Source organism: Capronia epimyces, assembly GCF_000585565.1.
Source record: "Capronia epimyces CBS 606.96 chromosome Unknown aczIQ-supercont1.5, whole genome shotgun sequence".
Taxonomy (NCBI): Eukaryota; Fungi; Ascomycota; class Eurotiomycetes; order Chaetothyriales; family Herpotrichiellaceae; genus Capronia; species Capronia epimyces.
The window spans coordinates 516,000-541,794 of record NW_006912908.1 but is presented as its reverse complement, the minus strand read 5'-3'; the positions used below and the strand labels follow the sequence as shown (position 1 = coordinate 541,794).

The 25,795-nt window shown below is 50.3% G+C and overlaps 12 protein-coding genes across 12 annotated transcripts; 4 read left to right on the top strand and 8 right to left on the bottom strand.

Annotated features, from left to right (window-relative positions):
- Window positions 1-2: 2 nt before the first annotated feature.
- On the top strand, window positions 3-731 carry A1O3_06135 (serine/threonine protein kinase; the record flags this gene model as incomplete). Its single annotated transcript, XM_007736255.1, has 1 exon — window positions 3-731. The coding sequence occupies one exon, from the start codon at window positions 3-5 to the stop codon at window positions 729-731; it is 729 nt and encodes a 242-aa protein (XP_007734445.1).
- A 1,864-nt stretch (window positions 732-2,595) lies between these two features.
- Window positions 2,596-3,444, top strand: A1O3_06134 (uncharacterized protein; the record flags this gene model as incomplete). The annotated part of the gene is made up of 1 exon (XM_007736254.1): window positions 2,596-3,444. One exon carries the CDS (start codon window positions 2,596-2,598, stop codon window positions 3,442-3,444), a length of 849 nt encoding a protein of 282 aa, XP_007734444.1.
- A 509-nt stretch (window positions 3,445-3,953) lies between these two features.
- A1O3_06133 (uncharacterized protein) lies at window positions 3,954-4,703 on the bottom strand (the record flags this gene model as incomplete). Its single annotated transcript, XM_007736253.1, has 1 exon — window positions 3,954-4,703. The coding sequence occupies one exon, from the start codon at window positions 4,701-4,703 to the stop codon at window positions 3,954-3,956; it is 750 nt and encodes a 249-aa protein (XP_007734443.1).
- A 3,034-nt stretch (window positions 4,704-7,737) lies between these two features.
- Window positions 7,738-8,544, top strand: A1O3_06132 (uncharacterized protein; the record flags this gene model as incomplete). Its single annotated transcript, XM_007736252.1, has 1 exon — window positions 7,738-8,544. The coding sequence occupies one exon, from the start codon at window positions 7,738-7,740 to the stop codon at window positions 8,542-8,544; it is 807 nt and encodes a 268-aa protein (XP_007734442.1).
- Window positions 8,545-9,372: 828 nt separating this feature from the next.
- On the bottom strand, window positions 9,373-10,363 carry A1O3_06131 (serine/threonine protein kinase; the record flags this gene model as incomplete). Its single annotated transcript, XM_007736251.1, has 2 exons — window positions 9,373-10,054; window positions 10,191-10,363. 2 exons carry the CDS (start codon window positions 10,361-10,363, stop codon window positions 9,373-9,375), a joined length of 855 nt encoding a protein of 284 aa, XP_007734441.1.
- Window positions 10,364-11,090: 727 nt separating this feature from the next.
- On the bottom strand, window positions 11,091-11,963 carry A1O3_06130 (serine/threonine protein kinase; the record flags this gene model as incomplete). The annotated part of the gene is made up of 1 exon (XM_007736250.1): window positions 11,091-11,963. One exon carries the CDS (start codon window positions 11,961-11,963, stop codon window positions 11,091-11,093), a length of 873 nt encoding a protein of 290 aa, XP_007734440.1.
- A 1,814-nt stretch (window positions 11,964-13,777) lies between these two features.
- On the bottom strand, window positions 13,778-14,523 carry A1O3_06129 (serine/threonine protein kinase; the record flags this gene model as incomplete). Its single annotated transcript, XM_007736249.1, has 2 exons — window positions 13,778-14,015; window positions 14,057-14,523. The coding sequence occupies 2 exons, from the start codon at window positions 14,521-14,523 to the stop codon at window positions 13,778-13,780; spliced, it is 705 nt and encodes a 234-aa protein (XP_007734439.1).
- Window positions 14,524-14,889: 366 nt separating this feature from the next.
- A1O3_06128 (uncharacterized protein) lies at window positions 14,890-15,975 on the bottom strand (the record flags this gene model as incomplete). The annotated part of the gene is made up of 1 exon (XM_007736248.1): window positions 14,890-15,975. The coding sequence occupies one exon, from the start codon at window positions 15,973-15,975 to the stop codon at window positions 14,890-14,892; it is 1,086 nt and encodes a 361-aa protein (XP_007734438.1).
- A 398-nt stretch (window positions 15,976-16,373) lies between these two features.
- On the bottom strand, window positions 16,374-16,811 carry A1O3_06127 (uncharacterized protein; the record flags this gene model as incomplete). The annotated part of the gene is made up of 1 exon (XM_007736247.1): window positions 16,374-16,811. One exon carries the CDS (start codon window positions 16,809-16,811, stop codon window positions 16,374-16,376), a length of 438 nt encoding a protein of 145 aa, XP_007734437.1.
- Window positions 16,812-19,544: 2,733 nt separating this feature from the next.
- A1O3_06126 (uncharacterized protein) lies at window positions 19,545-19,835 on the bottom strand (the record flags this gene model as incomplete). The annotated part of the gene is made up of 1 exon (XM_007736246.1): window positions 19,545-19,835. The coding sequence occupies one exon, from the start codon at window positions 19,833-19,835 to the stop codon at window positions 19,545-19,547; it is 291 nt and encodes a 96-aa protein (XP_007734436.1).
- A 2,705-nt stretch (window positions 19,836-22,540) lies between these two features.
- Window positions 22,541-23,815, bottom strand: A1O3_06125 (uncharacterized protein; the record flags this gene model as incomplete). The annotated part of the gene is made up of 1 exon (XM_007736245.1): window positions 22,541-23,815. One exon carries the CDS (start codon window positions 23,813-23,815, stop codon window positions 22,541-22,543), a length of 1,275 nt encoding a protein of 424 aa, XP_007734435.1.
- Window positions 23,816-24,921: 1,106 nt separating this feature from the next.
- Window positions 24,922-25,551, top strand: A1O3_06124 (uncharacterized protein; the record flags this gene model as incomplete). The annotated part of the gene is made up of 1 exon (XM_007736244.1): window positions 24,922-25,551. The coding sequence occupies one exon, from the start codon at window positions 24,922-24,924 to the stop codon at window positions 25,549-25,551; it is 630 nt and encodes a 209-aa protein (XP_007734434.1).
- Between the last annotated feature and the right edge of the window lie 244 nt (window positions 25,552-25,795).

The window sequence follows — 25,795 nt, the reverse complement described above, 5'->3', positions numbered from 1 at the left end:
CCATGTCCAATCTGATTCATGGATCAACCGCTCAGATCACTATTGAGACCAGTCACGCCGCGAAAACATATAGCTCGAACGTCGAGAATTTAACACGAGAACTTACCGTCTATAAACGACTAGGCAAACACCCCTACGTCGCAGAGCTGCTTCACTTCCAAGATCAGACTCTTTATCTAGAAAGAGGACAATGTCTAAGAGACATGCTACGGAAGTGCGATATCACCGATCAACAGAAAACCAATTGGATCATTGGACTTGCCCTAGGACTGGAATATATCCATTCTAAAAACGTCGTACATGCCGACCTCAACGCGGCCAACGTCATTATTTGCAAAGTCATCCCGAACAAAAATTGCGCCAAATGGATTGATTTCGGCGGTTCTGGTATTGATCACCACCAAGCGTTGGCAAACTACGATGAGTACAGCTATCAACCTCCACAGCCTCCGAACCAACGAACGGATATTTTCGCTTTCGGTTGTACCATGTTTGAGATCGAGACAGGGGTGCCTCCATTTTACAAGGAGACCCAAGGCATGTCAGTGGATGCAACAATCTCTTATGTGGAAGAAAGATACACTGCACGGCAATATCCCCAAACAGAACATCTACGCTTCCACTCAATCATCACTGGCTGCTGGCTGGGCCGGTATAATTCAATGCAGGAGTTGAGAGAGGATTTGGAACTCAATTTTGGGCACGAAGAGCAGCATGTTGTGGACTTCTAGCCGCGTGCAAGTCGGTGCGGGACAGTATCGTGGACATATGGAATCGACTTGCACGGCAATGCAGATTCGAGTCGCATTCGGGTGTGTGCAGAGGTCGGGAGGCGGTAAATTGACGTGTCTGAATGTGTGTCTTTGAAGAAGCTGAGGAGTGTGTCATCTCGAGACTTGGGCAGGGTTCGAATCAAGCACAGCATATGTTCCCACCCCTGGCACGAGATCTCAACATATCGAACGGGACAATCTTCCTAGGCGGTCAGGTGGGTGTTCAACCTGTGGGTGGCTAGAGGGCCCTTCGAATGCTCCAGGAACATGAACGGCCCTTCCTTTTCCCTTTGGATCTGACGTCTTCTTGCTCAGACTTGTTTGCATAGGACATGACTCTGAGTGTCTGCTGGGGCTCCTTACGCAGGACGTGGCTCCGAGTATCTGCTCGGGCTCCTTTCGCGCAGGACGTGGCTCCGAGCTCGAAGAAGGTGGTGGGTGACCCCAAGGCCCCGCTCACATTCGGATCAACAGGAGAGCGAGCTCTAGATTCTGTACTAATAGGAGAGCCAAGAAACCCTCAATGCCAAGGAGAAAGCAGCTGAAGGCCAAGATTCGAACTCGATCAAAGACAAGATCTCTAATCGCACCTGACTCTTCCACCTATTTACTGGTTCCACTGCAGGTTTACGGAGTATCCGTACTGCTTGCCCACTGCTCGCGGCTCGCCCCGAGTCGGGACTCCGGGTGATACCTCCCGGTGAGTCACCCGTAGTGGGGTCTCCTTAGTCCAAATCCCTTCGGGACCGGGGCCTAAGGGGCTCCTAAGGCCTTAGGGCTAAGGGGGCTTAGGGCTAAGGGGGCTTAGGGCTTAGGGTGGGTGCCAGAATTAAAGGCGGTTTATCCAACTACTACTTCGATAAGATTAGGGAAACCTCCAGCTCTACCGAATGATTATCTTTCTAAGATACTAGATATACTCTACGGCCTCCCTAGAGTAAATATCCTTATTTCGAGTATTGAAATTCTATATCTATAAGATAGTAGCTGTCTGCTTGATAGAAGAACCGCCGTATAATCCGCCATGTATTTTGGTACCCAGCCTTAGGCTAATGCTTAGGCGTCTATGGGGCGCAGTGGAGTTGTTGACGACAAAAGCCTCTTGGAACAAATGTCCTTGTTGGGATATTATTTGCAAAACTAATATGGATTACTGTACCCAAAAGAAAGCGGACGGCCTGTTTTCATCTACGAAATAGAATCCGGACAAGGTCCCAACGTTTAGCCTTCTAGAGCGTGAGAAGGCAACTTCTTAAGATAGCAAGTTGAGAATAACATGGCGTTCAGAATTCTCCCCTCCATCTCTATCTAATCTTCTCTATTTTAAGAGCTTTAGACCAAGGTTCCAAGAAACTTGTCAATATGTTCACGCCAAAAAAAAAGCTCCTTGGATTGACTTGGTGTGCAGTTATATACTCCTAGTAGGGTAGCCACCAGCTAGCAGTTTCCCAATCAATAAGTTCTCGGCTCATATTAGCCTGCAACCATGGCATTTTCCCGAACGGGGTGAGACAACAGTATTAGTGCTCGGAGTTCACGGATATGATGTGACTCTGACCCCATAGGTAAGGAGAACAAAATGCCATGGTTGCAGGCTGATATGAGCCGAGGATTTAACCGAATAGCCTTGGCACGGGGATAATCACGTTTGTTGACCGCAACTTGAACCTCTACTGAACCGCAGAGCGACTACAACCAGATTTCCTGTTTGTGAACGAAGTAGCCGAGCGCACGATGGCGATGGAATGACCCTGTCTTAGAGTCCTCGCGGTACTCTGTTCTACAGTCCCTTGAGAGCTGCGCAATCCGCTCCCGCGCGAGAATGTGGCAAGCTCCAACCCTCCCCTACTATTGTGACGCTTCTCTGCTGCCGGCTCCCCTCCCAACTGTTGCAGACGTCGAGAACACACCAAATACCCTTGCGACTGGATCGTCCAATGTCGTTCGGATTGGAGACCATTTTGTTGCCAAATATGGCCCTCAAACGAGACTTCGTGTCCAAGAAGGACTCAACATGATCTTCGTCGAGCAGTACCTCAAAATACCGATACCACGAGTATATGCCCTGTACGAAGAAAATGGAAGAGGGTACCTGATCATGCAGTATATTGGTGGACAAACACTCGAGGCTCTCTGGCCGAGCCTTTCATCCGATGAGCGGTGGGTGATTCTCAGCAAGCTCAGGGGGATTTTTGATGATATGAGATCTCTGTCTCCGCCCTCACCACCGTTCTTCGGCAGTGTTGACTTTGGTCCACTCCCATATTTTCTTTTCTGGACCCCAGAACCTCAAAAACGAGTCAATGGCCCTTTTACCAATGAAGAGGAATTTTGTCTTGGCTTGGTGGAGAGGGTCCGACAGATATTTGCTGAAAACAATATGCATATGTCTCGAACCGAATGGCTGCGAAAGTACTTTCCGAGGTCTCTCACAGGTCATCGCCCTACCTTTACACATGGAGATATACAGAGGAAAAACATCATGGTTGGAAGGATATCCTCGACCGATACCGGCAAGGAAGAGTTCAGCGTGACCATCATTGATTGGGAAAATGCAGGCTGGTACCCTAATTACTTCGAATATTTCATCTCCTACACCAGCCCCTCTGGGAGGACGACTGGCCGGAGAGCGTCGAAAGATTCCTTGACCCTTTCCCTATCGAGACTATGATAATGATGCCAATTTATCATCATATTTTCTTCTGAACCTCAAATATTGATCGCTTTTCCCTTTGACCAGATACTGTTGGTAGATACGACCGCCTTTCTCAATCTCAGAAGAACAGCATATAGACTGCCTGATCAAGGCCTGCGCTAATAATTCTATAGCTTGTTCGAAGCCGAGGCCAAGAATGCCACTAAAGCAGACCGAGCGACGCTACTTTATGAAGCAGCCATCCCCGCCGCAACTGATTGGGATCCGCCAGAAGATCGCCACACCAGTAATCCAAGAATAGCAGATCCATCCCGAGTGCATGTGGCTGCATGTTGATGACTAACAATGTTGGATCGCTCGTGGCTCTGCAGCATTTGGCCCGGTTCGGCGAGCACGACGGGAGAAAAGCTGCGTACTTTTGTGTTTTGTGGTGTGTTTGCTTGGTCCGCATATCTGGTCTCTGCAATACCCCGATACTCATGGGCTGGTCGAAATTCTGAGTCAAGGGATGGAAAATGATTGGCTCACAAGAGAGCCGGTGCCGATGGATCGGTGGGGAGAGAAGCGACCTGAGAATCCGTGGGGAGCAAGCATTTCTGTTCCGAGTCGGTACAGAGGCACTGGTCCAGGAAGTTACGCAGTTTTTCGACTTCAGCAGGGTCGTCCTCTTTCTCGTAGTAGGGGTGATGCCAATAGCAGGCTTCGAAGTAGTCGGGGTAAAACCCAGCATACTCCCAATCAATGATTGCCTTCACTTCGCCTGTATCGCGGTCGCACATGAAATTATGCTGCGCCAAGTCACCGTGAATCAAGGTGTATTCGTCCACCGCAGAGGTTCGGGACTGCCAGTCCTTAGGGTTTGGGTCAAAGACTCGACGTGGCGGAATGACAAGGCCATTCGTCGTGCCCAGAGAATTCGACCTGAGTGCTCGTAGTTGAGGAAGCACTTCAGTTCGAACATACTCGTCAAGATACGAAGTCGATTGGAGGTGAGGCGGAAGGTCGTCGAAGATGACGCCGTCGATCAGTTCGGTAGTCAAGGAGAGATGGCCATCAAGGAATTCCAGTCGAAGTGGCTTGGGAACAGGAATGGTTGTATTCGAAGAAATAAAGTCTAACGTCAGGAATTCGTTGATCAATCGTTGCTGTGATCGCCACGGTCGAATTAGAACACCGCGGCTGTTTGCCCAGGGAGGGATTTCCATCTTGGTAAAGGTATTGGCGTGAGTGTCCCATCGGTACCGTCGTTCTTGGGATTCTTCTTCGACGGCCATGTTGGGAGGGAAGATGGGAGACCTCAAAACATAGAGGGGCGGTGTGATGCTTTATGCTTTTAGATTATGGGAAAGGAATGCGTGCTTAGGACAGTTCTCTCGGTCTAGTCTTATTAGGCACGACTTATCAGGCACGACTTATCGCGGCGCACCCGAGTGGGGCGAGTACGTTGTGGAGCCACGGCGGAAGGTGGGCCAAGCACCGTCCCTTACTTGCTCCTTGTCATTATATAGCCTTCTCTCTCTCGTACGTACACCTGACAGACAGACAATGACTGGAATGACGCTTTTAACCTCTGCCTGGCAACGTTCTAGTCCCAGGGCGTAGCAAGGTCACACTACGTCTACCAAGACAGCATGGCGGGCGGTCTCCTCCTTCTTACATAGAAGCATGAGATACCTTATCCAACCCCCACTGCAACTCTTTGCTGCTGCCATGACACCATCGAAGTCAGCCATCTGTCTTTCCTCTTGTTAGGCGCTGACCTCCACAGGGCTTCTATCCTTACCTGTTGAAAAGAGTTTCACTTCTTCTTTGCTTCGTACGGTGCGTTACCACACTCAAAGCAAGTCGCTTGGGATCTGCCAACTACCTTCCCGCAATGTCGGCATTTCGGCGTGGGACTTGAATGGAAACCTTCCTTGGGTATCTTTCGAGGAGGAGGTTGTGGCGGTTTTCTGTCCTTATCTTTGTCCTTCGGACGTGCACCTTGAATGCTCTTTGGCTCGGAAGGCATCTCGTTGGATGACAAGCTATGGCAGATGGAGTTTGGTGGGTGTTGCTGTCCGGCTTTGGCGTCCCATGCCCGATTTTGGTGTTCAGTGCCCAGCTTATGTAGAGCGCATGGTCGACATATATGTGTTTTCTCGCTTTCATAAAAATAAGTCATCACACGCGCTATGAAACAATCTATGGTATCCTTCAAGGCGACAGTGGTAGGGTGCCGCACTAACGGTGCCGCACTAAGGCTGCCACACTAAGGGGTTAGTGACAGTACTCAGTGCCCATGAAATGCAAACAAGTCCTTCTCAGCTAAGAGGGGACTTGGGGCCCGAAGTTGCTGAACCATGCACACGGAACCTACTGGCGGCTTCGCTTACCTTAGGTAGTATTGCTTAGCATTAGCCAGGCACCTACCAGGTTCTACCTAATGAAGCTCTACCTACACTGAAGGACCAGAACGATTCGGTGTGTGAAAACTTGAGGGGTTGGTGATGATATCAAGTAACGTAGACGTATATAGCTCTATCCATTACTCTGCTCGAGGGCAATACCTCAAATATCCCTCTTCTGATCCATTCACGAAGACAAAACAGGTAGGTCACACGCAGGAACCAAATTTTGCTCATCCTGCCGAGTACGCCTGGCCATTCCCCTCAATTTGCGGGGCGAATAGATCGCATGGTATATGGTACTGTGAATGAAAGACCGCCACATCCAACAACCATACGTGGTAGTATTGAAGCATGGCGGCATGCCGCTGCCGAAGCTAATGCTATTGTTACCCTACCACAGTCCATAGGGAAGCCAACTCTCTACATTGCCTTTCACCGACCTGGAGCTGGAATCTACCTACACTGGGTATTGCAATTGGAGTCAGACGCTGGAGACGAGACTTTCCAAGGTCATAGGAAGCCATCCAACTTTTCGACGCAATGATACCTAATGATATCACGGCAGACCGAAGAAGGTCGGGTTCTTTCTTGCGCTTGATGCTTGACTGTTAGACACAGTCAGTCATTGAGGTCCGCATTCCTACTATTCGACAGGGGGTCTAGAATACAGCAGTGGACAATGAGACGAGTGGGATTGTCAGGAATACGTGCTTGATATCATTGAACGACTTGAGGATGAATGCGTTCTCGACGTGCATGACAGAGAGTACCTGAGGCCCAATGCGTTCTCGACGTGCACGACAGAGAGAGCAGTACATGCGGCCGAAAAGGCTGGTAGAGGTGAAAGCAAGGCGTGAAGCAATTGGATTCTCCATAATTTCTATTCAAACAATCAATCATTCACAGTGTCTGCCCCAGTTATAATCAAATAACCACCGTACCGGGTCCAGATGGGGAGAGACGTACGCTGGTAGAATTTGATACCAATCGCAATCTTCATTTGCTGCCAAGCAGTTTGACCTGAGGTCAATGAGAAGGCTGTTCAATTGATCTTGTACGCAAGCCTTCGGACCTGCCGACAGGTCTGGCCAGAGTTCTGCCAAGGTCGGTCCTGACATGTAAGACATGAATGATATTGATATGTCTCCCATAGGAAGTTGTCCAAGTGGTATGGGGGCGGGAAAGTTTGGCTTATGCTCCTGGAGATATTGTAATTCGAGTTGAACCAAGTCGACAGATATTGGTGGATGGGCATCTCGGCTGCTTTTGCATTTCCGAGGTGAGAATGCCACCTTCAAGTTACGGAAGATATGTATAGAAGACAACAAGCAAGCCTGTCAAAGGTTGAGATGTTCCGTGTTCTCTATCACAGTACAGTACACTCAAGGATGGCGATGATGATGATGGGCCGGGGGAGGGGGGATCTCCCTTGCAACCAAGTGTACAGTACTCCGTACTGCAGGTTCGACTGAACCCGACTCCCTAGAACAACCTTGGCTTGGTCTTAGGGTCCTATTGAGGATGTCTGGTTTGTACCTACAGTAGGCTCAGGACCTTTTACGCGCAACAAGGACCTTGTAGGTGGCTAGAAGTCTAGGTTAGTGCCAAGGAAGCGAGCTGTTTCGTGGACTGGACAGTACTAGCGGCCAGGGGCTTGACGTCACATGCACATACCTCCTAGGTGCCTACTACTGTATACCACTTGATCCGATGTACAGCACCCCGCCCACCTACTCGCTCAACTGGAAGTGACTTCCATCCCTCCACGACCGGCGAGTTCTAGGCGCCGATCGAGACGTCGACCACTGTTAACGTGCTGTGGCTTCGTCTGAAAAATCCAGATAGCAACATCGCACTAATCATGTCCTCCAAGACGACCACACAAGCAAGATGCATCCCAAGATGCGTCCCAGAAGACATGGCAAAAGCTGTTGAGATTTCGCAAATCGCCGAAGATCTTCTCCAGCTTCAACAGACTTTCAGTCTCAGTCAGTTGGACTCTGTGTTCCTCGATACGCCACGACGAAAAGTGTTTCGGCTGGAAAATGTGGTTCTGAAGTTCGGACTCGACGTGAAGCCCGTTGAGGCGGAAACTCTTCGCTATCTAGCTCAAGCCACCAAAATTCCGCTTCCGCGACTATACCGCGATCACGTCCATGCCGACGGAACCGCAGTCATTGCGATGGAATACGTCGAGGGCAGAATCTTGTCGGATGTGTGGCCTAGTTTGTGCCCCGATGTCAAGACGAACCTTTGCGGACAGCTTCGAGACATTCTCGAGGACCTACGCCGTCATCGAAGTCATGTCATTGGAGGCATTCACGGCAATCCGGCCGTGGACACGCGCAAGCTTGTGCTTACAGGAGGCCCGTTTCCAACCGAGAGACAATTCAACGAGTTTCTACGATCTGATATGATTTCAGCCGCTCCGAAAATATACCGTTCGATGCTGGAAGACGCCATGGATGAGAAACACGACATCTTTCTGGCTCACGGTGATATCCGTCCACAGAATATTGTCGTTGATCATGGTCGTCGGAAGATCGTGGCCATCCTGGACTGGGAATGCTCCGGATGGTACCCGGAGTACTGGGACTTTGTCAAGTTCTTCAATGCCTTGGATCCCTCGCTGGACTGGTTTGACTATGTCGAAAAAATCTTCCCTGAAACCTACCCTCGTCAATATCTGACCGATAGCTTTCTCGGCCGCTATCTCCGTCACTAAATCATGGATTTGGTCACCTGGTTCTCTGGTGGCGTCGGGGTCACTATGAACAGAGAGAGAAACAATGCCAACTTATCCTTCTTACTTGGATCCTCTCTGTCGTCCCTGGACGATATTCCTCACTCCGGTGATTACCGAGGATCAAGCACTCGCGGCGATCCAACCCTTTTCACGGAGAACGTTAAGCGCATCGCAAACCCAGTCTTGCCAGTTCCTGACCTGCTAGTATGAGACCCAATCCTTTGTTTACCCGGTGGGTCCTACTCGGACAGCCAGTATTTGGTCATACGATACATACAGCACGCGGCTACGCGGAAATGATGGGATCGATCGCCAGCCCTGTCTGTGCTTCTCCAGCGGTACTTCTCAGTCAACTCCGGTGGTGTCTTTCCATTCTCACAATTGGGTTGATCTCCTACACTTGTGAAGCTGACTGATCCTTTGGACTGAAGGACAGCTGCTGATGATGGTGAACACCAAATGCTTTGCTTCAATATGTCTTCCACCCTTGGAGAGCGGTGGTTGGTAGCTTCACAGATGTCTATTCAAGAGGAAACAGCCCATAGAGATCACCTATGTCTCGATGTCTATGGAGCAGCTTAACTTCCTGGTTAGAATTGGCCCCTGTTCGAAGACATGCCGCCTAGCTTTGCTCGCTTGTACTCCGTATAGCGAGCACTGCCAGTCTCAAACACATTTGCAAAGGACTTATGGACTATGAGTCCCAAGCCTGTCATGGGTACGACGAACTCTTCAGACGAGTTGTCGAGGCTATCTTTATTGTCGAACTATTCAGACGAGATGTCAACGCTCTCTTCATCACCGAGCTCAATCTGTGCACCCTTGAGAAAGCTTCATTTGTGCCTCTAGAACCTCGTCTGCCTTGAGATACTGTTTCTTCCAGCATTGCATCATAATTGTACCGCCGATGATCCCTTTCACATCAGGATAGATACCCTTTCCCAGCAGCGCAATGACCCGGTCCTCGAATTGCCATTTATCTTCTTCTTCTCTTTCTTCTTCCTCCTGTTCTTTAGCTTCTTCTTCCTCCTGTTCTTTAGCTTCTTCTTCTTCTTTCTCTTTGGTCCGGTGGCTCGTTTTATAAGGCCACACACCAGTCATGATCGTATAGAAGATAGAACCCAGACTGAAGATATCAGTGCCGACTGTTGACTCCCAACTCAAATCCCAAAAAGGCGGATCCGGGAGACCTCTCCCATCCACACCTAAATCTCGACACATGGAACCGCCAAAATCGCACAGTTGGAGATCGAGCGAGCCTGCAGATCCGTGAACGAGGTAGTTCTCTGGTCGAAGATCCGAATGGATGACGCCTTTGCTGTGAATGAACTGAACCGCCTCTGTGGCTTGTTGACACCACTTCTGGCGTGTTGAATCATCTATCTGGTTGTTCTTGTTGTTTTGGTCCAGGTAGTTTTGGAGATTCCCGTGGCTGGCCTCAAGAAACAGTAATCCCTTGAGTTCGGAATCGTCATGATAGCCTCGGTACCTAGGAATCAAATGATCAACAAGGACACTTTTATGTCAAAGAGGACTTCAGTCATGTCAAAGGACACCGGTCATGTTAACCTCCGAATCATCAAAAAGGACACTTGTGTCATGTCAATCTGAATTATAATACTTACTTGACAATCCGCGGATGCTCTCCTAAGCTCTGAAGAATCTTCTGCTCAACCATCAACTTATATCCCTCTGTTTCGGCCAAGACTGGATGGATTGACTTGAGGATCATTCCTCCCTCGACGGCAAAGAAAGCCGAGATCGAGCCAATGTACTCCTTCACTGCGATCACTCTCATCACGGCGAAGTGATCGTTTAATTGAACAGCGAGAATTTGGCGCTCGAGTGCGGCTGATTGTATTAGATGGCAATCAATTTGGTCCAATGTACGGAATATGAGTATTGTATTGTACCCTTTAACCATGCGGCGGCAGCAGCACAACAATCCCAATCCGTCGGTCTTGCAGCGGGCAAGGGCCTAGGCCTAAGCCTATTAAAAGCAATTTCCCCCAATTTCCACCGTGGTGCATGGGGAATATTGCCGCATTAGAGCTGCGAGCCAGCACAACATGCCAGCATGCACATCCGTCGGCTCAAGAACCCCCCTAGACTTCTACAGGGATTTACTCATTCCCAAGACTTCCCGGCGCCTGGAATGCCTAAGTTGGTGCCTACGTTTAACTCTCCTTTCTGCCTTGAAGACCAGTATCCAATAGGAGCAGGAACAAGAGCTAGAAACAGGTAGGTCACTTGCACAAAACCACTGGTTGTGATTGTATACAGGGCTAAAGCTACTGTAACATCAAGGACTCGAGGCGATATAGCTCCAAACGCTTGTCTTCTCCCTACAATATCGGCCAGCTGACCAAGGCGCGGGTCAAGGATACTGTACCTTTACCAGGCCGCGTCGGTCCAGTTCGTCCTGACATGTACCTACCCTACCCTTCCTTCCTCATCTCATATACCCGTCCTTCCTCATCTCGTACCTTATCCGTCTTCCTCAGTCAGCCTAAGCTGACTTCAACTCAACAAGCCTGCTCCAGTGCCGCGACGAGATCATCGGCAGACGCAAAAAATCCCTCGCCTTGCGTCCAACACTTCTCGATGATGTGACCTAGCCACACCCCCTCAGTTGAAGGGAGACTGTCTCTCGGTGGCCATGAAAACAGATCCCACGATTCCTTCGACTCTTGCATCATGTCGAATGTACAATGGTGGCCGGTGATGACTTCGAACATGACGGCGCCAAATTGTCCAATGTCGGTAGCGACGCCCTCGCCATCCAGGTTAGGAGTACTCATGTCCCAGGTTAGAGGCATCACGCTGCATTCTCCAAAGTTGGCCAAGTAGATGGACATGGTGTCGTCGATGAGGAAGTTGTCCGACCGTAGGTTGGTGACAATGACACGGCGACGGTGAAGGTTGGAGAGAGTATGTGCCATGCTTTTGAGCCATCGGACACGCGTGTGTTGATCCAGCCTGTGGTTGTGGCTGTGGTTGGGGTTGTGGTTGTGGTTGTCGTTCTCGTTCTCCTTCTCGCTTTCCAAGTAGCTGCGAAGACTACCTTTCCCCATGTAACGCATGCAAATCGACACGTCAGGCGAGTCGAGGTCGAAACACGGAACCACGCCTTCGCAGTCACTCAATGTTTGGAAGATCCACTTCTCCCGGTAGATCTGCTCGATTATGAATTCCCGCATGTCGATTTCCTTCAGGTCCGATAATACTCCACGAAGTCGAATTCGAAGTCTCGCAATCTCATCTTCAGAGTCGTCGACGCCTTCCCGCAGCCGTGGTATCTTGATTGCAAATTCCCCCCTCCGAATCACCATCCCGAAGCCTGCCATATTAAGTATCTCGTCACAGACGGGAGATCCGTCCAGGTACAGAAATGCCATTGCGTGGAAGGTGGAGTAGCTATAGACAACTGAGAAGTGGAAAATGCAATAGCTATAGACAGCCTGAGAAGTGGAAAGTGCAATAGCTATAGACCATCAGAGAAGTGGAAGGTATAGAAATGCCATTGCCTGGAAGGTAAACTAGCTATAGACAACTGAGAAGTGGATAGTACAGTAGCTTTATACACCGAGAAAAGAAGGACCCGAAGGTTGTTCTTTCAAAAGCAACGGCATCCTCGAGCAATAGGACAGGATTAGTCTGACATCCTGAAGCAATAGGAGGCGACACCCTCCTGTCAAACCTTAGGGCCCAGGCCTATGCGGCACTGGCTTTATGAAACGTGAGGTGGCTAAAGCCTGATGCTCAGGCATCTTTACGCATTCACCGTCGTCGGGCAACTGGTTGCCTTTAACAGAGTTGCCTTGACCAAGGTTGCCTTTGCCAGGGTTGCCTACACCCGCCCTCTTTCACTGAGAAAGAGAGGGTGTAGGTTCAGAGATTGAATGGGGATGGGTTTGGATCACTCCTTACCAAGGTTGCCTGTACCAAAGTTACCTTTGCCAGCGTTGCCTTAACCAAGGTTTCCTTTACCAGGGCTGCCTTTCAGGATTGATGATCAGCGCCAGACGAGTCTTACGACGACCACGGGCGCCTACTAGGTATGGATGTCCTGAGTACGGAGCACAGTAGGCATTCCCAGTCCTGCCTTTGGGACTTGCCCCTTAACCAGAAGGCTACTGTAGCTGGCAGGCATGCATGCATAGGCACGCCCGGGCTCTCCCCATACCCCTTGACAGATATCATGGAACCTTTCAACCTTTCACCTCCACATGTCTGCCTGGAGCCACAATGTTGGGTGGTACCAGTCATTATTTGGAGGCTCGGCTGTGGCTCTGCCTGGGCAAGAAGATCTTTTGCTTAGGGGTTGTTCGTGGTTTGAATCAGCCGTCACCAGCTCATCAAGGGCCTGGGCCATGCATTTGGAATTATCAGAACTCGAAGCGTTACAATACGGTTCCAAGCACACGTCCCAAAGGTCAGCTGAACTCATGTCAGGGGCCAGTTGTTCATCGAAGTGGACTTCATTCGTGGCCACGTCTATTCTGATCCTCAAATGTCCTCTGAATTCGAGTCAAGGGCCAGTTGTTTATTGGAAGGGAGTTCATTCGTAGCCATGACCTTCAAGAGCCTCAGGCGGTGAGATGGAACTTTGTCGGTATAGCAAAAAGACCACCTGACTCGGCAGCTCGATGAGTCCATTAGACAACTCCACGGGTTGAGGCCCCCAGGAAGAAATCATCGGGTCTGCTGAGGCTGGGAGTATGTTGACCATCGAATTGGGTCGTCATCAGTCGATCCGTTCTCGACTCAGATCTCGACAGATGTCCTGGAATTGGTCACCAACACCGAGTTGCCGTGAGGTATTGTTGTCAAGGCGTCGCGCTTTGTTGAGGTCGATGCCCTGTCTCAAGAGGTCGACAAATGCCTAGTAATCTGCAGGGGTCTCGACTTTGCTGGTCACAAGATTCCTGGTCACGCTTCGACCTTGTTCGCCAGTCTTCGTTGCCGAAGGAAATGTCGCCAGCTCATTCCCCTTCCCCTCCAGAATACGCTCGCCTATGCGGTGCTCTCAGGCTTCGCCAGGACAAGGCGATGGACAAACCGAGCATATCCGCCAAGATGAGTAAAACCTGCTCCGATCTCCCCACCAGCTGGGATGGGATAAGGGTGATACCGCCCTGGGCTCACACCCGCTCGCGCGAGCCGTGTGAGATGGCACCCATGACTCGAGTTTCGTGGTCTGAACACAGCCTCAGTTTAGTATTTGAGTGGGGGATCTTCGGTAGGAATCAAGAACTTGGTCGGCAGAATTGAATTGTTTGGTCCAACAGCCCAAAATAACGTCGCCGCAAAGGATGTAATTCGTGCCAGGGAATTTTCCTTGTTCGTACAGCAACTGAATTTCGTCTTCAGACTTTCCCTGGTATGGAGTCTGTCCCACCATCAATTCGTAGAGGGTACTCCCAAGAGCAAATAAGTCAGATTGAACACTGTTAGGCTCGTCCGGATCTCTCGGCATGTAGTGAGTTACATTTTCCATTCCCAGCGGAGGATGCCCTGGATATCCCGGAGCTGTAAAATCAGCCGGTAGTCCTCAGAGAGGAGGTACTGGCGCAGGGCCAAATCGCTGTGAATCACACCTAGATGATGGAGTTTCTGGACAGCTTCAATTATTATACAACCCATTTCGTATCGGCGAGTGGTTGTGAGACGCGATCCTTCCTTTTGGATGTAATCTTCTAGCGTTCCATTCGCAGCCCATTTGAGATCGACGTGTTCCACAGACTGGTTGGCAGAAAGACAAATAGCAAAGTGGTCATCATCGCCTAGCATAGCATAGATGTTTGCTTCATTCTGCACGGCCTGGATATTGTCGGCATCATTGTCTCGTGGAACCTTCCGAACGCAGTTTTCGTTCAGGCGATGTACCAAGGTAAAGATTCCACATGCGATCAAATTTTGAGACGTGGGGTCAACGTCAATTACAGTTGAATCCATGACACGATCGTGGCCGTCGGTGGCAGTACGTCGTAGCTTGGGTCCTGATTTTCTGCTTCAGGAGTTGCCAGATTTGGCTTATTGGGCAAGGGCAAAAATATATCCCAGCTGTGTAGTTATGTCGGTAGAAACATGGACGCGAAGACAGACGTGAGCATTGCTCCGGCAGCTGTAGTGCCTGACGGGAGGGACCAAGGTGAGGAGGTGAGGAGCTACGGTGGCCTTTGTGATATAGGCAGCCGTGGCGCGGTCTGGCAGTCACGTTACCAGATCATGTGACTGATGGATTTCAGGGGTTCGTTAATTTTGCAGCGTGAGGGAGGGCAGGGCACGTTTTCTGAGGAATGATTCAATCCAAGAGCAGAGCTAGAGGGTTCCCGATAAACCCTTGAGCCAAGTCAAGATAGCTTCCAGGTTGAATGTTCGTGTGTCACTTTGATCAGGTCCATCAATTTCTTCGTCGTCTGACTCGCTGATGTCAAACCAGTCATGCTTCCAGATGGCTACTTCTTCCTTTGGACATCCATCTTCTCTTCGCAGCCAGCCAAATACACTGCGGCTGGCCACTTGGGACATGACTTCCAGTTCGAAGCTCTCTTGCCGACATTGAGGGTCGACTAGTAGAGCACACGTTGTCTCATTGGAGTCCATCAGTCCATGGTTGGACATGTAGCCATAATCAGCCGCGCTTTTTCCATCATTCTGCAAGTCCCAGACCCAGCTCTCATATTGTAGACAGTGCTTGCCATGACAAGAGAGATGTCGCCGAACCTCCAGATCCGTCTCTTGTGGATCTATGCTTCCAAATGGCTTCCATGGGCATAGAGGCGCTCTATCGCGTCCAGGTTGTGCAATGTAGAGCAATCGGCACTCATAAGCGCGACTGATTCTCTGACAGTCGGAGTGGGAAGGAATTTGTTGTTTCGGGCCAATAAACGAATGAGAGGTTAGGGACCATGCAGCAGATAACATATCAACCGCAAACATGCCGGCGCGGACCGGCGAAAGGATTCGAGTTTCGATCCCTAGAATGACAGCACCAAGCCATATTGGTGCGATCTTAGGTTGCCGTATGATCATCACAGTGACAAGTTTAGGATAGTCGCCGCTTTGAATGATAGAATCAATCGTCTCTAAAGCCCCTGCTATCCATGGATCAACAAGGTTGCAAGTCACGCTTGCTTCGTAAAAGGGGCCAACCATGAGGGCTCTCATGCCGAGGGGATTGAGGCTGAGGGACATGTAGAATGGGAGAAGCTGAGCCTGCTCCTGAATGCTGAACTTAGAGGCCGAGGATGCCTGTTTGGGATGATGCTCGAGACATGGCATAGGGAGAGAAAGCCGGCCGAAGCGTCCTTGGTACGGGATGAGTAAAGCGGTGGCCAAAGCAGCCGAGCATTGGCCGGATATTTCATGATGAGCGCAAAACTCTGACAGGTATTGTAGCGCCATGGTAGAGGATGGTGGAAGGAAATAGGTATTGGTATCAGAATTTAGTCGTGGCGATCGTGTGTCGTTCCTCCATAATAGGAAGTGTTCTTGAGCTTCAGTATAAACGGACCACGGGGAGAGAAATTCTGTTTCCCAGGAGATAATTGCAGCTTTCCAGCCAGACTGGGGCGCAAGAATGGCAGCCCACCAACGTGCGGCATCATCGCTAACCGCCTCCAGGTTGACGTGGATAGCGTCAGCGACAGTAGCCGTGTCACTGGTGCCGAATTGAGCTCGGCTGTCAAGAAACACGGGTCACTTCAGCCTCACCGAGTCTAATTTTTGGCTTGGGGAACTAGGCGGCTGCATTTCAAGCCGTTTCGCTGACAAGACGTAGCACCAGGCAAGGACCAAGATTGCTATGCAGTTTCCAGGGGTGGGCCGGTCGATGGTTTCCGCACCAGGCCAGTTCCGAAATCGATCATCTGCCCTGAAAAGAGAGATGACGGGGTAGGAATCCCAAGGAGTAAATCTTGTGGTATAACCTTGTTGGGGAGATCGCATTCGCCGTTGGTTGTTCTCCAAGTAGCATTCTTCGTCACCCATGCTTTTCCGACATCGTCATATTTCACCTGCATCGGCTTGGATTGAGAGAGAGTCGAACCTTGACGAAAATCAAGAAAGGCTGGACCATGACCTAGCATCCCCGGAAGATCTAGGCAAGCAGCGGGCGAGAGACCTTCTCCATTGGCGAGGGCCGCGTAAGAGGACCAGGTGAAAACACTGTTTGCAAACAGATTTCCCGTCACCTGGGCCTTGGCTCGTACAGCATCAGCATCATCAACACTGTCAGCCATTCTCTCCAACAGCACCATAAGAGATATCTGGAGTAAGGAGAATGAAGTTTGCTTAGACTCGACGCTATGTTGATCCCGCCAAGCTTAAGTCCATCACGTGAACTCGGCATCCTTGAGTAGTGCGGAGTATCCGTACATAGATATAATAGGACTTGATCCTGACGCTGACGAGATGGAGAAGTCTCGCAGGCGTCGAGCGAGGTGATATCTCCCTAAGGAGCGAGGTAGCTTTTAGTCATGTCGTGGAGACTCCGTTAGGGCAGTGGGTATACTGGCGACTCGGTACGGTCCGTAGTACTGGACTACTTCCTGGCGCTTGTAATATGGATATAGGATGGATCCATCCCCACTGTGGCTTTACACAGTCCACGACTGTCTTCAGTCTCACTCCTCTGAAACATTCAATCCTTTGTCTCTGGGAGTTGGCGGTCCAGTATGGCTGGGGTAAGTCTAGCTACAGTCCCTTATCAGCCGCGAACTTGCCTCCGAGTCTCCCTGCGGTACTCCAAAACAACGCCAGCAAGTACGGAGGAGTACTTGCGCTTATCTGTTGTGCTGCGAAGCATCCAGCATATTACGCCCTTTCTACGGTCAACCACAAACGAGTCGAGTCAAACTGGTGCCAAGCCAGGCTACTACACACCCCTTCAAGTTGACTACACACCACTTGTAAGTTGCCTCTTCGCTAGTAGCACCGTACCCAAACACCCTCATGATATAATTAAAAGCATGCATGCTGTCATAGCTTGTACTGTATGTCGCCTGGCCGTGGATCGTTTCGAGGCTCACCCTCAGAATTGGACGAATGTGCCCGCTCCGAACCATTTTACTTCACACGCTCAACGAACCCTCTCGCAGGGGGTTGGCTTCGATATGCACGAGAGGTGCTTTAACTTGCTTCGCAAGGCACAAGAAAATACTAAGTACGTCGCAATTCCGGACGAACGCCTCGCGCGCTGTTTGTGCGACTCTGCGATGGGAAGACCTGAAATCGAATCAGATCTCGATCCAGAAATCTCATATAGCGATCTTTCGATTGTCCTGAACAGATACTACGACGCAACCTGCAGACCGACACCATTTAGTACCAACGTTCTAAGTCAATTTGGAACCTGGCCAGATGATGTCCTTTTGATCTTTCTAGATCGCATGGAATCCATCATGGATGTCATCACTCTATTGTCTGGAATGCAATTCAAGAAAGAAGACGTTTGGGGGCTTGTTGACCTCCAAATCTCACGACGCCTGCATATGAGCCCCTCCATTGAACGGTCTGTCGCGTCAACTTTATCATCTACAGATATCTGGAAGGTCATAATAAATCGTGAGACAATATTCAAATCGCTTCACACTGTTCTAAGGATGGCTCTCGCCTCACCACGAGGCCAGACCCTTGGGGCATCGCGCCTGGAATTTCTTTCAAGAAGCCTTCGCCCGCGTCTTTATGACGTGTTTGATCTAGGACTGCTCGACAGCTCTTCAAGGCTACTGAAAATCAGCTTTCGACACTTTGCGGGAAACAAATATCTGAATGGTTTGAGCATTGGCGGTATTTCTGTTGGTAATGTTGAAACCTGGTCGGCGGAATTCACGGATTTCTCGATCTCTGATTACTGGATTGTGTACGACTGGAACGGTATCTTCGAGATCTGCCCTGGAACTCGCTTACAGGAAGTTGTGGGCTCTCGTACGGATTGCTTCTGTTACCACCTGATCGATCATTCGGAGGAGGAATTACAAGCCTACTTTGACGTAAGTGAGCCTTATCTACCTCAAAATGTCACTAACATCTCAACCGTCTGTGAAATTGGCGGCAATTCTACCCGTGATCAGGCCGTCCAAACGTCTATTCTGGCGCGGGCTACCTCCGCTTAATGTGGACTCCGAAATCATCTCCGACCCAGTCGACAACTGTTACTGGGAATGGAGCATCCTGCCCATAAACTTGTGCACTGTCTATATATATGGAGATGATGAACCCAGCACTAGCATTGTTGGCATCGAAATTGTTGACACGGTCGGAAGAGCTCACCTCATAGGTCGACCGAGCGAATACGAAAGATCTTGCACTCCTGAAAATAGGGCCTGCGGTATTCGGTATATCTTAGACCAAGTCCTACGATGCCTGAAGCCCAACCATCCTATGGCTGAGGTATTATAACCCCGCTCTCCCCTTGTCGCTCATTAGCTGATGCGCTCTAGTCCATCTCAGCCGAGGGTATAGCCGCGGCGTTTTCCACGAACAGATCAGGCAAACCAGGTGTGATTCGAGGTCTAGCAGTGCTGAGGCCCGATTACGATGTTCTCAAACGCCATGAAAAGGTTGATATACTGGCTTCTGCCTCGCTCCTGCAAGACACATGATCTGTTCACCAATTCTTTGGAAGTGTTTTCGATCCAGACCAAGATGTGCGAAATTGCGTGCACAAGATATCGTGCTTGTTCAAGGAGATCTCGACATAACATACGCGGAGATTATCTGCGATGTGATGAAGCCCGGGCACGTCGTTACCAAGCACCCTGTGTCCCTGCAAGCGGCCAGCTCAGAGATTTGCCCTTGACTATTCAACCTCAAGACACCAACATTGCGGGACGGTGCCCTGCCTGTAAAGGCGAAACGCCAGGCAAATCTTCGGATTAGTGCCGGTCAGTACCCCACATGACACGGCGGCAGCGCTGGCGAGCGTATTCGCACGCCTCATCTTTCAATCGTTCAAAGTGACTGATCAACAATTAGCTGACGCTACTTAAGGAAATGGTTTCATACAACTCGTTATTTTTCTTCACCTTGAAAACCTCATACTCCATAGTATCGAGGTTGACCTCAGGGAATGTCTTACAATACATATCAAGGATGATATGCATCTTGGTGGATGATTCGCTGGGAGCCATGAGATGGGAAAAGCAATCATCATGAGGGTCTCGGCCAAATAGAGTGAAAAACCTCATCACGATGGCTTCTTCTTCCAGCTCATATGTCACGGGAAATCGAAAGACAATTCGCATCGGGTTGGAGTGCTGCATAATGTCATCGGGTGTAGGATAGTATTCCAGCCGGGTGATTGTTGTTCTGAAGGAGATGTGTGTTTATGTTTGTAGAACTTACCAGGTACATGTATGTTGGCTTTCGAGGGGCGGTTGCCAAGTCACTGCTTCGCATGCTTCATCTCAAAAGCCACCCACGTGATGATATATGTTTGATATAGGGCTGCAAAACGAGGACGTTCCTATATTACCAGAACTGGATGTCCAAGACCAACCTATTTTGGCAGACGTACTCTCATTTCGCCGAAGGGATGCGGTTCCAGTCAATCCTCATTTTTCCAGCAACAAGTGCATATGCGCCTTCGTGTCAAACCGAGTCTTGGTAACTTCTTAATTGCTTGGCTCAACGTGGGGAGGTGGGGAGGTGGGGAGGGCGGGGGTGGGGGTGGTGGTCCTAAGGGTGTCGTTGCATCGGTGACGCATGACGAGCATCGATGTTCATTTCATCCCAGGCAGCTACAGAAACGAGCCAGCTCCCAATCCATCTTGTGTTCAACATGGCTAGCCACAGAACTCCCACGGGTGCTCGAGGAAGACCACGTTCTTCCGCGGCTCGAGTCAGCAGTGTGTTCCATTTGTCCATCTGTCTTTGGTGTTCGCTAATACTCTACAGAAAAGCCACCTTCAAGCAAGCTCAAAGACACATCACAGCAAGTTCGACGAAGCAGCCGCCTCCAGAACCTGCGAGATGCCGCTTCGACGGGGTCTGGCTCTACAGATCCCCACCTCGCCGGCGGTACTTCAAGCAGACCACACAGACAGATCAAAGCCGTAGAGGTGCCTTACGCTCAGGACGACGAAGGAGTTGACGATGTCTACAAAGAATTACTGAAGAGGACGAGGATTCGGCGACACGCCCACCCGTCTAGAAGGGCGACATACTTCGAGCAGTGGTTTAGCACGCAGATCAGCCACCTACAATAGCTCGAGGACGGTGGAGAAAAGAGTGTTCATGACAGTGGTTCTATCATGGCGACGGTGAGATGGAGCATATGGGGCAGCATGAACAACTAACTACCGAGGACAATGACGGTGACAGCGGTAATGATGACCAACCTACGCCAATTTTAGTCGTAAATGCGCAGTCTACCGCGACTTCTCAGTCAAATTCGCTTGTCACGCTGGACATCTCATCCGAAGCCGAAGCCGAAGCCGAAGAGGAAGATGAAGAGAACTGGGAAGGAGGGTCGGACAACCTCTCGGAGCCAGCCTCGGAGAAGACTTTGGAGCGATATTACAACGAAGCGCAAGGAACGACAAGAGATCCGACTCCATTGGAAGTGTCAACCACAACAAGTACAAGCCCGCCACAAGAGGCCACGATGATGGTTCATACCCATAACCATACCCATTCTCCACGACGCAGCCTCAGGATGTCCTATCCAGTCGAGATATGCGAATCATCCCCGCCCGCGTTAACGTGTCTCACCCCGGCAGAGCAGGCAGCGATGTCAGGGATGGACCGGCCAAGCGCAAGTGGTGGATGGAGTACTTAACTGCCATATCCCCCTCATCCTTCTTCACTTCTCACCATGCCTCGTACACCGACAACGACGGTTTCAAGATGTCGCGTGGAAGGCGTCACGTGGGACGAGCTCTTCAGTGAGATTCATTCCATTACCTCGACACCACATCTCGGTGTGTCGTGGGGATCGATATTTATCTTTTCGGAGCTCCTGGCCGCTCCGGCCCTCGATGATCTTTCCGACCTTCAACATCTCCTGGAGAATGTTAGAAATGACGAGCTAATTGACCCGCCCAGCGCTCGGAATCGCTCTCGAGTCCGCTCATGAATCCACTACCATGCAATCGACGCGCAAGACGCGCAGGATGCGCAAGAAACAATGATCCAGCGGATGACCACGAGTGAGGATTAGTTGCGAGCCAGAGAGCGCAGAATCCAGGAAGCCCTTCAGTCTTCCAGCAGAACGAAGCGCGGAACCCCTCGACGACGACGCTTTCAGACACAATCTCCAAGATGCCCAAGATGGCGCCGTCAAAAATGGATCCGAAATCGAAGCCTTGAGAACCGAGCTCCAGAACAGCGAGCAGGAGAGAGAGAAGTAAGAGCAACAATTGTGGGCAGGAGAGAGAAAAGTACGAGCAACAATTGTGGACATCCAATGGTACAGTCAGATCAGATTGCCACCGTTTAGGAAAAGACGAACACCGACTTCATCGGCCTACGCCAGCAAACGAAGGCACAAGAGGCTGCTCTCGGACGACTTCAATCAGACCTCAACCGTGCCGGGGAGACAGAAGCCTTCAACCAGAATGCTCTTCACGAAACGAGGATCGAAATGAGGCAGAAGGAGATGGCGTTGGCAACGATGTTGGAGACGCTGCAATCATGCGAAACACGAAACACAGCGAGACGAGCTCGAAACGGCATTGCGCATCGTAGAGAACGAGAGGAAGAGCGTGCAGTATCAGCTTATGGACGATTTAGACGCTGTACCTGGATATCATGGGGGTATATATAGGTGTGCCTGTACCTATACCAGCCTTCTGGTTAAAGGGCAAGGCTGGGATTGTCAGGAGTATATCAGACATCATTGAACAACTAAAGGATGATTTCATGCTTGACGAAGATAATGAATATAAGAAAGCAAGGAAAGAACCGAAAAAGAGGCGCCGTGCATACTGTGTAATTGTTTTTTAGTTGGCCTTTGGTCGCACGTCAATCATTCCAACAGCCAACCCATCACATAATCGAGGAGCCATCTCTGTGCTTGTCGACTGGGAGATATACAAGGCGGCAAATAGCTATACCAATCAGACATCTCATCCGTACCAAGACAGTTTGTGGCTTTCGTAGACTCATAATGGCTTGGATAATAGCCGCCAAATTCCCAATCAACAAGCCCAGATATCGTAAAGAAGCTGTTCTCCTTCTGTTGAACTATTATATTGTCTGGTCGGATATCGCCGTGAGAGAGACAAATTTTCGCCGGCTCATCTGTGGCAAGAGAGCGTAAGAGGTTGAGGTAGGTTTCGCTGCCGAACAGGGCCTTCGAAAATAGGAAATTGTCATGCTCAGCGACGGTGTAAATAGGCGATGAGTTCCGCCGGACGTGTCGTCGGAGATCTTTGCAGCCTTCGCCGGCAACCCCACCTAGGGGCTGGTTCTGTGGGCAACTGATCGATCGCAAATTGCGGAGGATCAGCTCGAGCTCAGCCATCAGTGAATTTTTTTGCTGCGGCGTCAGATTCGACCAAACCTCACTCAGCTGCTGTCCGGGAATGTAAGATTCAAAAATCAAGGACAGTCGACCAATCTTCAAGACTCCCAGAGGCTTTGGTGCCGGAACGTCAGGAGCCTGCTCGCTGAGGAACTGAAGCATCGTGTACTCGGTATAATCCTCGGCATTCCAGATCACCTTTACCACTGCATTCGGGCTGCATCTGAACACCACGCTCGAAGCAGGTGTTGGGCCTCTGTGAATGACTTCGCTTGTGGCTAACATCTTGATAACACCTTCGCGCAGGTCCTCTTTTTCATCAATATGCTGATAGGAGGCAATAATATCTCTCGTAGAAGGCGACAACGGATACATGACTTCAACTGAATAGTCGGGATCCAACCTTGAGCGGATGTCATGATCAGTTGCATCTTGCGTTTGATTAGGTCCTCTCTGCTCTAGATCAGGCCAAGACTGTGCTGGTGGATCACCATTCTGCTCGTTGTCTTTGATTCTCGCTTCAAGTCGATCGGAGTAGTTTTCGGGAAATAGTAGCTGCAAATTTACCTCAGGGTCGCTTTCATAAGCCTTTTGCAGCTTTTTTAGAACCCGGAGATTGAATGTCGCTGCCTCTGATCTCACAGGTGTCTGAGAGCCGAGACCGTTTGATGAATCTGCACCACCCAAACCAGTAGAGTCGTGGTTCAGTCGTGAAGAGATTTCGTTCTGTGATAGGCTTCCATTCGGCTGAGAGGCTTTCAAGTGTTCCATCGACATGCTTTCCCGAGCATCGAGTGTGGTGTGACGGTTAGTAAGGTGGGCGACGCTGTATCGTGAGAGAGCGGCGTCTGGTAAGGCGATGAGCCGACGGAACTATTCTCGAGGATTTTGCGGGTAGTGGGTAGGCATCCTCGGTGTCGCGCTCAAATCTGCCCCTGTTGACGGCCGCCTGCCGGTGAGGAAAAGGGCACCTAATCAGTGCCCGTCGCATACTCCAGTTGCTGCTGAAGACAGGTATACAGACGTTGAAGGTCCCGAACAGCCACTGATGTTGAGCAATCGACTGTTTCGGTGGCAGGCATTTCAGTCTCAAGACGGTCGAAACCTTCCTCTCTCACCGATCCTATTCCTGTGTATGCTATTGTCTTCTTCCCCAAGCTCTTGTGTTGGCTTCTCCTATTCGTGTCCCTCCTTTGTTTGTTCGTCTAGCTGCGGTGGCATGTCGAGATGGTCAGAGACAGATACTGGCCAGAGGGCGGGTGTACGGTGAAAATTATCGGAAAGAAGTTAGGTGTAGCAGCCTTGACCACAAATCCAACAAGTTCATAAGCGCTGAACTGTGAGGTCGTCATTCAGACCGACCGCAAACTGCAACTTTGCTGTAGTCTTGGTGGGAAGGTATGACGAGAGACTTGGGCCTAAGGCCTAAGGCCCACCCCGGATCGGGACGAGGGTGATGCCGCCCTCGCCCCTCATCGCGCGGTGTCTAATGAGACTGCGACGGACCTCAAAAGAAGCGTCCCTAGACTCATCTTTCTGACCGCCGTCTACTTACGACGGTTCTGCCGTGCTCCCTTCGCCATTGATCTGGGGGGGACTTTCATCCTCGCTGCTTTCTAGCTTCGACAACTTCAGCTTCCGTCGCCGTCGCCGTCGTCGTTCGCTACCAGGCTCCTTCACTCGCTCGCCTAAACTTGACAACGCGGGCGGCCTTCTTCCGACTGACAGAATCATCTCACTCCTTTCGCGGCACCCGCTACCCTGGGGGGTCTCCTACCCTGCGTTCCCGTGAAATCCTACTGTCGACCAAGTCCTATCGCGAAACCGATCCAGCACGAAATAACATTCCTATACAGCAAGCAACCTTGTCGTATTGTTGCATCATGGAACCCGAGTGCGATCAATTCTCGATTGAAAGTAAAAACAGGGAGATTCAGCATAAAGGTACTGAAAACCTGGCCATCCGCAACACCGTTTTCCGCCGCTGGCTAGCTCTACTTGCTTTGAAAACCACGGCAAGACTCTACACACCGATGGGCTCCTGTATCCCAATCACAAGAAATAAGATAGTCAAGACGGGTCCATACGTGCACCTCACTGAAGGAGCAACTATCGAATTTATCGGCCAGAATACATCTATCCCAGTACCCAGGGTATACTGCTCTTTCGTCCACAAGAACCGCGCTTTTATTGTCATGAGAAGGATTCGAGGTAATGACATACCGACGGCGTGGCGGAAGTTATCCGAACAGTCTCGCCAGAAAATCTTTGATCAATTGATGAGCATGATCCAAGAGATGCGCTCACTAAAGCCGCCTCCAGGAACGGGAGTTGAGAACTGCGTTGGCGGATCATTACGAGATCCTCGAAACCCCCGCTCCAATCCCCGTTTTGGTCCGTTTAAAACTACCCAAGAGTTCCACCTTTGGCTCCGAGCGAATTTCCACCCTTCTCAAATCGAAGGTCGAGAGAACGACCCCGAGTGGCAGGATGTTCGAGAGATGGAAGCTTGACAAGACAAGTCATGGCCACCACCAGTCTTTACTCATGGCGATTTGAATCCTTTCAATATTGTAATTAAAGGAGATCGAGTTGTGGGCCTAATTGACTGGGAGACATCTGGATGGTATCCATATTATTGGGAGTATACCTCAGCATGGCATGGTAGTGCGGCGAGGACAGGATGGAGGGATGATCTTGATGAGTTCCTTGAACCGTTTCCTATTGAGCTAAGGATGGAAGCTATCCGTCAGAAAT